The sequence below is a fragment of the Lissotriton helveticus genome, chromosome 8 (assembly GCF_964261635.1).
Source record: "Lissotriton helveticus chromosome 8, aLisHel1.1, whole genome shotgun sequence".
NCBI lineage: Eukaryota > Metazoa > Chordata > Amphibia > Caudata > Salamandridae > Lissotriton > Lissotriton helveticus.
The window spans coordinates 918,487,669-918,500,951 of record NC_136069.1 but is presented as its reverse complement, the minus strand read 5'-3'; the positions used below and the strand labels follow the sequence as shown (position 1 = coordinate 918,500,951).

The window sequence follows — 13,283 nt, the reverse complement described above, 5'->3', positions numbered from 1 at the left end:
CCTCGCCACTGAGTCCAGGGGGAGGCGTTTCTTACAAATTGGTTGCTGCACACGGCCGGGCTCGGCTCCGCTGTGGTGTTCCTGGCCGGGCTTGGCTCCGCCGACCCCTGTCCTTCCCCGTGGTGTTCCTGGCCGGGCTTGGCTCCGCCGACCCCTGTCCTTCGCTGTGGTGCTCCTGGCTCCGCCGGGGGCCGTGGAAGACTACAACTCCCAGCAGCCTCATTGCGGCAAGGACGCCGCACTTGCAATCAGGAAGCGCCTGGAGGCGCATAAAGGACCCCTCGCCTCCTCGTCCCGCGGGACGCGCGCAGGCGTGCCCGGGAGAAGCCCGGGACAAGGGCGGGGCCGTCTGTGGCCTTCAGGGGCCAGAAGAGGCCGGGCCGGGCCACGGACTTTGCCTTTTTCCCCAGGATTCAGGACTAATTGTAAGAAATACCATTATTGTATGGTTCTTAATTAAAGTTTGCTTCTTGGCCTTAAATACTATATAGAACTTTCATTCCCCTCAGCATAGACACTGCTGGTCATCTTTATTTGTGTTTAGTATCTCTGGTCCTAACATGTCAAAGTCCAGAGTAGCTAAACCGGTAGCCGTTAATGATACAAGGACAATAGATAACTATCTTGTTAAGGTAGTTAATAAAATAAATAAAGAAAGGCGATTATCATTAAACTGGACAAGCCCAGAAGAGATAGGGTTGAGCTCGCCCACTTCCCCATTGCCTCACCCAGATATTAGCGTGAATAACCCTAACGTCAATGTCACCAGTGATGTATCCATCTCGATGACACCAGATGAACGGGTAATTACAACTGATTCTATTCTTAGTCTGAGCACAACACCCTCCCCAGTACAATCACCTGCCCACTCGCCGGTCCGGAGAATGGTGCGGGCATGTAGGAAGGTCCCCGTTAAAAGGGCGGTGGGCCGGAAGTCAAAAAAGGCTGGTACTTCTCCTATTACATCACACAGCGGTGGAAGTATATTAAAACCCACAAATAACGCCAAGGAAAATATTTTACATCTTGACCAGATAGAGCTTCTGGCATCCATCTTTGAGTTGAAACTAGAAGCAATGGTTAGACCACTGGTGACTAAATTAGAGCAGGTCGTCCAAGAGGTCTCTAGACTAGGGGGCCTTTTAGATTCTCATATGGCTCGGTCTCATACATCTACGAGCCCCCCCCCCGGCCCCTTTATTTTTACTGGAAATACTATAGCCGGGGCTACCGTACCTGCTCCTGTTGGTACAGTTGGTACATCTACTAGTACCAGGGATACAGGGTTAGCGGTCACTGTACAGAACCCTCGAGCCTCCCGTTCACAGAAAATTCCACCCTCTACTCTACCTTCGGGGGGAACACCAATAGTACAACCATTAGTACAACCATCAGTACAGCCAGCTACACACATACTGCTAGCCAGAAGTCTGTGGCTGGGGGAGAAATGGGCGGGAGAAGTAGGCCTAGGAGGAATAACCCAGTAAATCTGCCACCGGAGTGTGTTCCATACACAGTGGTACTAACAAACGTTCCTGAGGTTGACTCTCGTCTGACTGACTCTAGGCTAGAAACCCATGCAGCCTTAAAAAACAAAACACTTGCATGGTTAAACAGGAACTGTGGGTTTCCTTTCGCATTTTCTAATGATATAATATCTACTCGCAGAGTCAGTTGGATTGGCATCCCCAACATGTGGCAACAGTTCTCCTCTGAGCAGCATCTTTACCAATTGAGGAAAACTCTGTATGTGCTAGACCCCTTGGCTTTTTCTATAATCATTTGGATAATACGAAATGTCCAACACCGCTCCAACATAGGTATCCAGTAAATGGGCACAGAGGGGAGGTGGCAGGTCGTGTCTCAAATGTTTCAAATGCCCAACAATGTCAAAACACTGGGGATAGGTACTGTTACCAGTTAGCAAATAGGCAATTTGATTATTCTTTACCGTTATACAATCGTTACACAGCATTATCTTCTTTAGAGGAAAACGATTGACTGCCTATTACCAAGGGGAGCACTGACCAATCACCGGTACCGTCATTAAAAATTGCTACATGGAATGTTGCGGGTATTAAGAATAAAATTGGAAATGCTTACTGGTTAAAGACATTGAAATCTTTTGACATCATTGCCCTACAAGAGACATGGGATCAATTTAATAGTTTTTCTTTGGATGGCTACAGCCACTTTTGTAACCCTGCAATTGGTAGTGCTGCAGGAAGAGCTAAGGGAGGATTATTAACCCTTTTCAAACTGGACGTAAAAGGTAAACTAGTGGAGTGTTTTTCGGGATGTGAAAATTGTTTGATTGTTGAACTTTCACTCAGGATAAGGCCAAGATTCTTTTGGTTAATTTTTATAATTCTAACTCAAATGAATGTACCAGTCACAATTTGGAAGTACTGGATACATTTCTGTCAGTCTATAGCGCAAATGGAAATACTTTTGAATTAATATTATTAGGGGACTTTAATATTCACCCTTGCACCCAGCCACGTATGAGTCAGGATGATGAAGGTCCTCCCCTCTCCTTACCAACCCACATGGAACACACTAGGCGAGGAGAGTTACTTGAAATCTTTCTTGCAAGATGGAATCTATATGAGACAGGCTGTGGGAAAGGTACAAGTAGGTCCCCTACCTTTAAAGGAAATGATGATGGCACCATCATAGATTATATTTTTATGTCTTCTTTTTTGTTGAAAAATGTCATAACTTATTATACAGAGGTATCAGTGTTTAGTGATCATAATCATGTTTTACTTGAAGTGAGGCACACAGACCTACTTTCATTAATAACGGTGACAAACAGAGGGGGACTTAATGTTGCCGCTAAAGATCAAAAGCGTAGGTTAAAATGGACAAAAATAATCCCTGATACATTTCTTCCAGAGGTTTTGTCTAAAGTGGAGGATGAAGTTGCAGTATGCTTAGCGAATCGAGTTGAGAATAAAGAGGTTATATTGGCGTTTGACAACATCTGCTTAGAAATAAACCATAGTTTACAGATTGGTTCTAGGCAGAAGCCACTCTTGGGAAAAAGATGGTTCGACAAAAGATGCACGAAGGCGCATGGGGAGTTACTTAAAGCACTGAAAGCCATGCCTAAAAATCGTGTTGATATAACTAAAGCAAGGACTGCATATAAAAAAGCTATCTATGAAAGAAAAAGGGATTTGAAAGATACAGCATGGGACCAACTTCTCGACCCTGGAACATTAAAAAACAGTGGCTTATTCTGGAAAATCATAAATCAGCCACTTTTTTCCGAGGACGAGAATAATCCCCTTGATGCGAATATCCCAGACGAGGGCTGGATCAATCACTTTGAACAGATCTATGCTGGAATTAGTAGTGCAGATGTCCCTATTGTTACCCCTGAAGTAGAGGTGGGGGAATCACAAAATGCAGAGGTTTTTGCCATGAACTTTGAGGCAATAGAAGTGGAAAGGGCAATAGAGTTGAACCTGAAAAACAAGGCACCGGGCCCTGATGGGGTACCAGGAGATGTCTTCAAATGTGCCCCGAAATTTTGGTCTAAAGTTTTATGTAATGTTTTTAACGTTCTCAAACAGGACAATATCCCGGCCTTAAAAAAGGTAACAGGCAAGACCCCTCCTGCTATAGACCGATTTCACTGATTGATTCTTCAGTGAAAATATTGGGTCGGGTTATTTTATCCAAACTGAATGATTGGTTAAATGAGAAAGGGGTCCTATCAAATGTTCAGTATGGTTTTAGACCAAAAAGGAGTACGATAGATCAAGGTCTTAATCTTCACTTATTGGTAGATAAATTCACCAGGGCCAAGGAGGGGTCCATGTACCTGGGGTTCATGGACCTCTCGTCTGCTTCTGACCTTGTAAATCGCTCAAAATTGTGGCAAATTTTAATAAAGATGGGCCTAGATAGGGCACTTGTTAATCTTTTAGCGGACTTGCATACTGATCTTATAGCGTCAGTTAGAGTTACCTCGGAGGGTCGATGTACGAGTCATTTTAAATCTGAAAGGGGGGTTAGGCAGGGGTGCATATTGGCACCCCTCCTATTTACCATCTATATAAACGCCCTAGAACCAGCCCTAAAGGAGGCAACTCTTGACGTCCCTCGTGTGGGTGAACTTGGAATTCCAGTTCTTCTATACGCGGATGACGCCGTTTTGCTTTCACGGACTGGTGTTGGAAGACTTTATGGGTTCTTTGGACTTAAAAATAAATGTAAGGAAGTCTCAAATTATGATAAAGGGCAAGGGAAATAAAAATAAGTTTTTAAAAACGTTTATATGTGGCAAGCAAGAGCTATGTAGAGTAGCCACCTTTCCATACCTGGGGATTACATTTGACGAGAGAGGTACTTGGGGTCCCCAGTTAAAAAATAGAAATATTTCCCTCGCAAGATCAGACTCTGCACTACAGGGTTTCGCGAAAAAATTGGGAGCCAGGCCAATAGCAACATTGATAAAAATATATAAAGCGAAATGTCTTGCTGTGGCCACTTATGGGAGTGCAATTTGGGGATACTGTTCCCCTGATGGTATCCAGATCACTGAGAATAAATTCTTAAGAGCTGTTCTCTCAGTTCCACAGTCCACTCCAACATATACAATCCACACTGAATTAGGAGTAGGATATATTACAGACTTGATTAAAGTGGCTCCTGTTTTAACATGGTTAAAGACTTGGTTGAACCAAGAAATCCCCCTCAACCATAGCATACTAAAAGACTGTTTGCAGCTAGATAGAGTCAATAAAATTCCGTGGCTAGCCTATATCAAAGACAGTCTTGTAAAGTTAGGGAGACCAGAGCTCTTCTTTTCCCCAGCCTCTATAACAACTAGGGATATTGCTCTGATTAAAGGTATGATGGGAGAACTGCTAAGTCTGGAGAGGGAACAAATGGAATTAGAGAAACCAACGGTGAGGGCTAGCATTATTATGAGCACCCAAGCAGGCCCAGAACTGTATTTAACGACTGTGAACAAACCCTATCACCGTTTTCTTTTAACCCGTTTTCGCTTTAATTTGATCCATTTGAACCTCGGTCATTTTCCAACTTGGAGTACCCCAGACAATGCGACGCCGTGTACTTGTGATAATTTTTCGACCCAGAACACATTTCATTTTTTGATGTTCTGTGGACACTACACGGTAGTAAGAACTAAATACCGGATTCCAATTTTTAAAGAGGCAGGATTTATTCAAGTCAAGCCAGCTCTCCTGTTTTTACAGTTATTGCACACCCCAAGGATTATGTTCCATGTTGCAAATTTTCTAGTGGGGGCTGTTAGGATAAAGAAGAGGAACATGATTAACAATTCTTCCATCATGGCTCTGTAATTGATGTAATTATATAATGTCTATACCAGAGGAATGCCTACCTTATGAAATTGTTTTGTGTCACTGTAATCTGTATGTGATTATTTCGACTGATTTAACTGACCTCTTTTTATGGTATTTTAACCTATTTTAACATGTATTTATAATAGAAAATATTTTTATACCTCATTTGTAAATATATAGACTATGTAAATGAATCATGATTTTACTCTGTATTCATTAATTAATAAATTATGTATTTTTTGGTGTGAATATTTGTATTGTGCTATTGTCTTTTTATGATATTGATTTATCGAAATAAAGTATTTTGACTGACTGACTGATAATTGCTAGATAATTTTGCTGCAATTACATCCATTTTCTTTTTCGTTACCACCTTGAAAAAGTGACAGGTGTTGTGAAAAGAGTTGGCTGTGTGTTTTCTTTGTTCATTTCATTATTTATGTACAATACTATTTTTTTCTTAATCAAATGAAATTGTACTGAAAGATTAATCATATTTGATTCAAATATTTATTTCATGTTGATGAGTAAACAAACATTGGTTTGATATTGATGAGATTTATATATTATAACTAATAAAAATAATTTTGAGAATATGAAATTGCATTCCCGATTTTTTTAGGTACCTCTCGCTGGGCTTTTATTATTGCTTAAATGAGACCTAGGTGTCTTAAAAACGGTCTGTAATTAGACATGAAAGCTCCCAAACACCCTCATCTTGTTAGCATACTTATTAGTAGCAAGGATGAATTCATTTCCTGACCTTGGAAACCATGTCGAGGTATACATCCCAAGGCACGGATTATACTAGACCCCAGCTATTAGCCAAAGCCAGTGAGGTTCTGCAGAGGTTGCCACCAATTAGGGTTGCCCTGAAACTTCACAATACACACATAAGTTACTATACTATAGCAGGACTACAGGTAGGGAAATACAAGAAAGGGGGTGCTTTTTTTTTTTCTTTTTACATCCGGCTGACAAAAAAAACATGTTTCATAATGCCTTTCCAAGAGTTAAAACAAATCATAAAATAAGTGCAGCGCATCTGCCGAGAACTAGCACGAATGAGGTAGTGCATCGCTCCATGTATCTGCATAGCAACAAATGCAACCTTTCTAACCAGAAGACTGCTTTGTTGTCATTTATTTATGAACTGTGAAACTATACTGCTAAACCACTGTAACATTGGTACATATTAGAACGTGTCAATTATATTTTTCGAAAACATCAGCGAGTAGAGTAATGATGTTAAAAAAATGGTACGTGAATTGAGAAAAAAAAGCTTATAGATGAAAGATTTTGTGACTAATATTCAATTACAAAAAACAATCTCATGGACTAGCTATTTCCCCATTCCTTGAAGAAGTTAGCCATTCCTAGATGTGCTGGAAACTGGGCGGCGCTGACGCCCCTTCACTCAGCTGTATCAATCCATACCATAGTGTGCCACGTAAAGTCCAGAGGAGCACTTTCAGCAAGGAACGAGAAAGCTGCATTAGCTTTTTTTCGTGTGTTGCATATGCCCTCTACAGGGGAGTCTAACAGAGTCCCTGGAGCACCATTTGTACAGGGAACCATTGGTGAGGCACCTGCTGCAACCGCCTCATCTCTGGAAAGCTCCACAGTGTGCCTGCTGAGATGGACTACTTTTCTCCATCCCGTGACCAAGGCAAAATCACAATGCAAAATGTATAACTGAGAAAATTAACACTGAAAGCCCCCCCTCTATATTCTCTCTTTCTGTAGTCATGAGCTAACGCAAAACCTAAAGCAGCCCCGTTTTACAAAGTTCCCTGAAAGTTATCTTGCAATTGAATACGGTTTATAATGTCGCCTCATTATAAATAACGAATACATTATTTAGACAAAGCATTTAACAGAATGAATGTGGACAAACGTGTAGAATACATTATTTCAATGTATCGTGAAGAGATGCTACGCTTTTTAGACTAAACGCAAATTCATCATGAAACATTAAATATCGAAGCAACCCATAAACATAGGGCTAAACAGGCAACATAGGGAAACTCATTGAGCATTTTGGTTCCAAAGAGAACCACAGCCAAGATGTCATATCGCATTCTGTATTTTGCAAGGTTCAAAGAGCATGATCGAAATGGCCATTATGACATTTCCTGGTCAATTAGCATATTTCAATAACTTACTGTGAGGGACACATTTGAGAAAATGAGAACATGGTAGCCACTGTATCTTAAACAGTGCCTTATTCAAAAACATACAATCCCACTAAAGGATGCCCAGTTAGAAGCAACATAAATAAGTGATAGACATTTTGTGTTGGCAGAATGACACCAGGTAATGGGATGAAATCAAAACAGAGCTTACCCATAAATCCACCTTTGGCAATGCTGATGTACTCTTTGCTTTTCTGAAAAAAGAAGAGAAAGCTTAATTTGAAACATACAATGAAATAAGGTAACTCTTGTTTCTTTTTTGTACCTTAATTATCTTAATTCATTTCAACTTTAATAAGATTTGGACACCATAGGATGTCAACTTTGATAAGAACAGAAAAATAATTACATACCCATGAAAATATAGCATGGCATTTTGACGTAGATATACTTAAAATAGCCAATTCCCTCCAACATGCCGCCTGGTGCCACTGAGAGCAAGTGTGTGCTTTGCAGTTTGCCTCAAAGCCACCATTTGCTATATACCCCAATAGCACAGGTCAGGTTATAATACATTTAGTGAATATGGAGCTTCTTCCAAGAAGGTAAAACCAGTTGTGGTAATGGGAGTAAGTGGTCTTTAATTAAGTGCCTGCTACAGCAGTGCTGATTATTGGCATGCTGTAAAAAACACTTTACTATTATTCAACTGAACGATGCTCATTTTATCACCATTGCATGGAAGCCTGGTCTTGCTATGTGGTTGAATGGTGTGGGGTTACAGCAACCTTATGAAAATGTATTAGTATTTCTTTTAGCAAATACAATGTCAAATGAAGAAACAAAATACAATATAGAGCCATGGGTTCGTATGAAGTGTCTCTCCAGCCCAAATTCCACATGCACACATTTGCATAACTACATAATCTGTATCACTCACAGTGACATCTTCCAGTTTCCACATTTTGTTTACCACTATCTGCATCACAGTGACTAGAAACTCTGTCAGACTGTTCTATGAAAGAAAGGTACCAGAAGAAGGGTAGGTTACGCAAGTTCATAGTACACATCACTGCCACAACCTAGAAGTCCAGGATTTTAATTATGCACGGTGAAGAATTCAGGATAACTTGGGGGAGTTTTGGGTGAATCCTGTTACCAGGTTTAAGCCTAATCGTGGCTCTAAACAGGACCTGAACATACAGCACTAGCCTATGGACCCCAGTTCTGAAGTCTATCTGTTGCAGTGTGCATAAGGTTTAAGTAGTTTCTTATAAATATATTCCCTGAGAGGACCATCACATGCAATTGTGTCTATTTCGAGCTTGGACAATCTTTTAATTTCACTGCCAAATCTCTGCTCCTGGCCTCTCGACACCCCCTTCACCCCGCACACAGAGTGTCCTCTTAGCTCTCTGTCCCTTCTGCTCATCTGTGGTGGCTGGTGGTCTTTGAAAGTGGTGAGGCGTTATTCTTGCCTTGAATTACAGGGAACAAAAAAAGTGAGAGATTTCTTCTAGGAGAGTTCAAGGAGCTCTCCCCTAGAAACTTTAGAAAAAAATGGGGTTAAATGTGTATTTCAAAGCACACTTTTTAAATATATTTTCTGAAAAAGCCAAAGGCTCTGAAAATGAAGTAATTAAATATTCCAGTACTTTCACTGCATACCAAGGAAGGCAGATCAGGTTTCAGGACTGACCCCATTAATTTTTTTTTAACTGCCATAGTTGCACCCCATATGTCAAGACTTAACTCCAGTACACCAGGGCCTGAAATTTGCGATGCGTAATACTTTGTTATGTCACGTTATATATTATTTGGATTTAAAGAGCGCACTTACACCCAAAGGTTTCATGCTGCCGAAGCTTAAACACAAGTCTCATGGCACTAACGCTCGAACACTATGATTAATGGAAAACCTCACACACTACCATTAAGTGGAAGAAAGTACAGTTTTTAGCTTTCAAACAATGAGAGTGGAAAAATGTGTCTAAGAAATGGTGAAAGCTGATTTAATTCCTTAGCAGCAAGCACAGTAAAGGAAAATACACCAAGTCTAATTCTTTTAAAAAAGGGGAATGTGTAAAATATTTGTGTTAGAAGAGCGCAATAATTGTTGAGTTGTGTGAAAGGTAATGCACGGTCTTGAAAAGGCTGGAGCGGATGAATGTATTACTAATGAATAATGCACAATACTTTGAAGGTAATCCTTTTGCTAGCTGGATGCCAGTGTGTGAGAAACTGCCCTCTTTCTGCATGGTTGCCCCCCACTTTTTGCTGGATTGCGGATGTGCTTTGACTAAGTGTGCCCTGGGCTCCTGCTAATCAGGTACCCAGGGCATATGTTCTTTCCATAAACTGCATTGAAGCCTAAACCCAATTGGCATCTCTGGCCACAGGTCAGCCCCTGGTAAATGGTACCACAGGTACCCTGGGCACTGTGACCAGAGAAGGCCTCTAAGGGCGGCAGCACTTATTGTGCCACCCATATAGGTTCTGTACCATTACACTAACACACTGTCTTTGCAGGCTGAGAGTTTTGGTGCAGAACAAAGTGAAGCATCGATATGGCACACATCTCTGTGTGCCATGCCTACAACCCACTGCCCTGGCGTAGATAAGTCACCCCTCTAGCTGGGTGCACTATACCAGTAGTGAGGGTACAGGTGCATGAGCACTATACCTCTACAGTGTCTAAGTCCATTGTTGGACATTGTAAGTGCAGTGCTGTCATTAAGAGTATATGGTGCTGTGAGTTTGTCATTACAAACTCAACAGCCCCACAATGGCTACACTGAAAACTGAGAAGTTTGATATCAAACTTCTCAGCACATTAAACCCACACTGATGCCAGTGTGGCTACGCGGGGGCGTATTGTAAGCAGGCCCGATGATGAAGCATGTCATACATTTGTATGTGAGTGAGGGCAGTTTTTCAAAAATTTATGATTTTTCATAGCCTTTTTCTTCATCTTTAGTTGGGCTTCTTTCTCCCCACCCCTTTATGTGTTTACATGTGATGATTAGGGGGTTCGGGGTGGTGGAGTTTAGTTGTTGACCCTCTCCCCTCCTGTTTGTAAATGCTGCTTTCAGCTGCCACCACCAGACATGTTTCTGGACCCCTGGGTCGAGAGCATGCTGCTCTCTGGGGCCTGAAACACATCCTGGGACAAGGTGCAAAGCCTCCTCCCCGGGGATCGGGAGGGTTCACGATGGGGAAGCTTCAAAGGCTTGCAGCCTGGGTGGGAGAACCGGCGGAAAAAGTGAGGAAGAGATGTGTGCCCACCTCTGCCAACTCCACCCCTCATGTGGGGGAGGCGAGGTGAAGCACAACTCTCAGTCCCCACCATCTTGCAGATGGGGGGACTCAGCCAACCAGGGAAAGGCTAATACCCCCCTCCCACTGGAGGGTGGCATAATAGGGGTGTACCCACCCCAGGGAAGGGACCGATTAGTCCAACCCTTTTTACCTACCTGTAACGCCCCTAAATCTAGTATTTAGGGGCACCCCTTAACCTTGCTTTCTCAGACCAGAAGAAACTACAAGAAAAGAAGAAGGACCAAACAGCCGTGCAGAAGCTAACAAGAGAAAGACGCCCACTGACTTGGCCCTAGCCCTGCCGGCCTGTCTCCACCTTGACCCTGCTCCTGCGAAATCCCGGTGTGTCCTGCAGCCAGCAACCTTGAAAACCGTGGAGGACCCGCCTGCCTTCAACCACAAAGACTGTCTCCTGTGAACACTGGATTTGTTCATCTGCAACTTCTGGCTTCGGCCGGACACCGCAAGTCCGACCACTCTGCAACCGCCGTCCAGGAACCGAGCTTGAGTGGGCTAACACCACAAGGAGGTCCCCCTGGCGATCCTGACCCGAGATCCGGCGACCCCTGACTTCCCTCAAGCCGACGCCTGCAGCCTAAATTCGGAAGGTCCTCCCAACCGCGACCAGGAGCTGGTAAGAAGATCTGACTCTAAAAATTACCCCTCCACCAGACGCCCCACAGCCTTGGGTGACCAAACCTACAGTGCCAACCCCCAAATTCCCAACTTACCTCTCGAAGTGGTGGTCGCACCCAGAAGACCTTTGTTCCCAAGCCTGCAGTGCCTTTGCAAACCGGAGGTTCCCCATTGCAAACAACAGGGCACCCGACTTCAAAATAGCACCCTGCACCAGGCCACCCTAGTGCCGCTGAGGGTGAACCTTTGATGCTACTTTGTTTCCCCATTTGTCCTAAGCTAAAGTCAAGGAGCTTTGTTCCCACAACCAAGTAGCCTGCTCGTCAGCAGCCACCAACCTTAGGCCCCCTATTTATTTATTTTAGGAATTTATTAAGCGCACTACCACCATTACAGGCATCTTGGCGCTGACTAGATCAGAAGAGCGGGAAATGGTCACAGGGGCGTGAATTATCAGGCAGTTGTCGTGGAAAATAACCAGGTTTTGATCTTTTTCCTAAATGGGAGAAGTTCAGAGGTGTGCCTAATGTCGGAAGGAAGAGAGTTCCAGAGTCTGGTGGCTGCAACCTCGAAGGATCTACCTCCGGCTCTGACTTTCCTAAATCTGGGAATGACTGCAAGCTTGGCCTCCGAAGAACGAAGATGCCTAGTCGGGGTGTACCAGGCAAATTTCGATCGAAAAGACGCGGGGCCAATGCCGTGAAGAGCCCTAAAGACAATGCAAAGGGCCTTGAATTGTATCCTCTGTCTCACCGGTAACCAGTGGAGTTTACACAGAGAGGATGGCCCGTGTGCTCTTCTCGGGAGCCCCAAGGCCAATTTAGCAGCAGCGGACTGGACCCTTTGGAGCCTATCCAGCAAGAATCCGGGGGATCCAAGCAGAAGGGCATTACAATAGTCCAGTCTGCTGAGGATGGTGCATCTTACCACTTGGGCGCGGGCGTGTGAAGGTAGGAGAGGCAGGACTTATCTTAGGGAGCGGAGGATGGCAAAACAGCAGGTAGTCACCTTTTGTATGTGAGTCTCCATACTGAGCCTGTGATCCATCATGACCCCCAGATTGCGGACTGATTCCACTGGCCGGACAGTGGTCCCTGTTTCCGGGGGCCAGAAGTTATCTGGGAATGGCCGGGGGATCTTAGTTCCGGCGCTGACCAGCACCTCCGTCTTCCCCGCATTGAATTGGAGGGAGTTGTCTTTTAGCCAACGTGATATGTCACGCAGGCAGTTGTGGAAAACCTCCACAGATGTAGATTCCTCACCTTCCAAGGAGAGGATCATCTGTGTGTCGTCAGCGTAGTTGACAATCTTAATATTAAAGCTTTTGATAAGTGTGATCAAGGGTCGAAGGTAAAGATTAAAGAGGATCGGGCTGATTGCAGAGCCCTGGGGAACCCCATGCGAGATCGTGGTAAAAGCTGACTGGAAAGGGGGGATAGACACCGCCTGCTGCCTATCTTGCAGAAAAGAGTGGAACCACTGCAATGCCGATCCTCTTACTCCCGCCTCAAATAGCCGTTGCAGCAAGATCTTATGGTTCACAGTGTCAAAGGCGGCAGACATATCAAGCAGGATCAAAAACGCTGCCTGATTTCTGTCTGCACGTCTCTGAAGTTCGTCCATAGCGGTGATGAGGGCGGTTTCGGTTCCGTGGGCAGGCCGGAAACCGAATTGATCGGTATCAAGGAGTTGATGATGTTCCAAATGGTTGGAAAGGGTGTTACTGACCAATCGTTCAACAATCTTGGCTGGAAACGGTAGCAGGGAGATGGGACGATAATTTTTCGCGGAATCTAGGTCAAGAGAGGGCTTTTTCTAGCAGAGGAGATACTAACGCCCGCTTCCATTG

General features: G+C 43.8%; 1 protein-coding gene across 4 annotated transcripts in view; it reads right to left on the bottom strand.

Moving 5' to 3' along the window:
* The window catches only part of TBC1D23 (TBC1 domain family member 23), a 656,146-nt gene that overhangs the window by 344,915 nt on the left and 297,948 nt on the right, over positions 1–13,283 (bottom strand). For all 4 annotated transcript variants that reach the window (XM_078657742.1, XM_078657744.1, XM_078657743.1 and 1 more), the window contains exon 12: positions 7,692–7,734. In XM_078657742.1, coding sequence (XP_078513868.1) covers positions 7,692–7,734 — 43 coding nt within the window. The remainder of the gene's footprint in view (positions 1–7,691; positions 7,735–13,283) is intronic.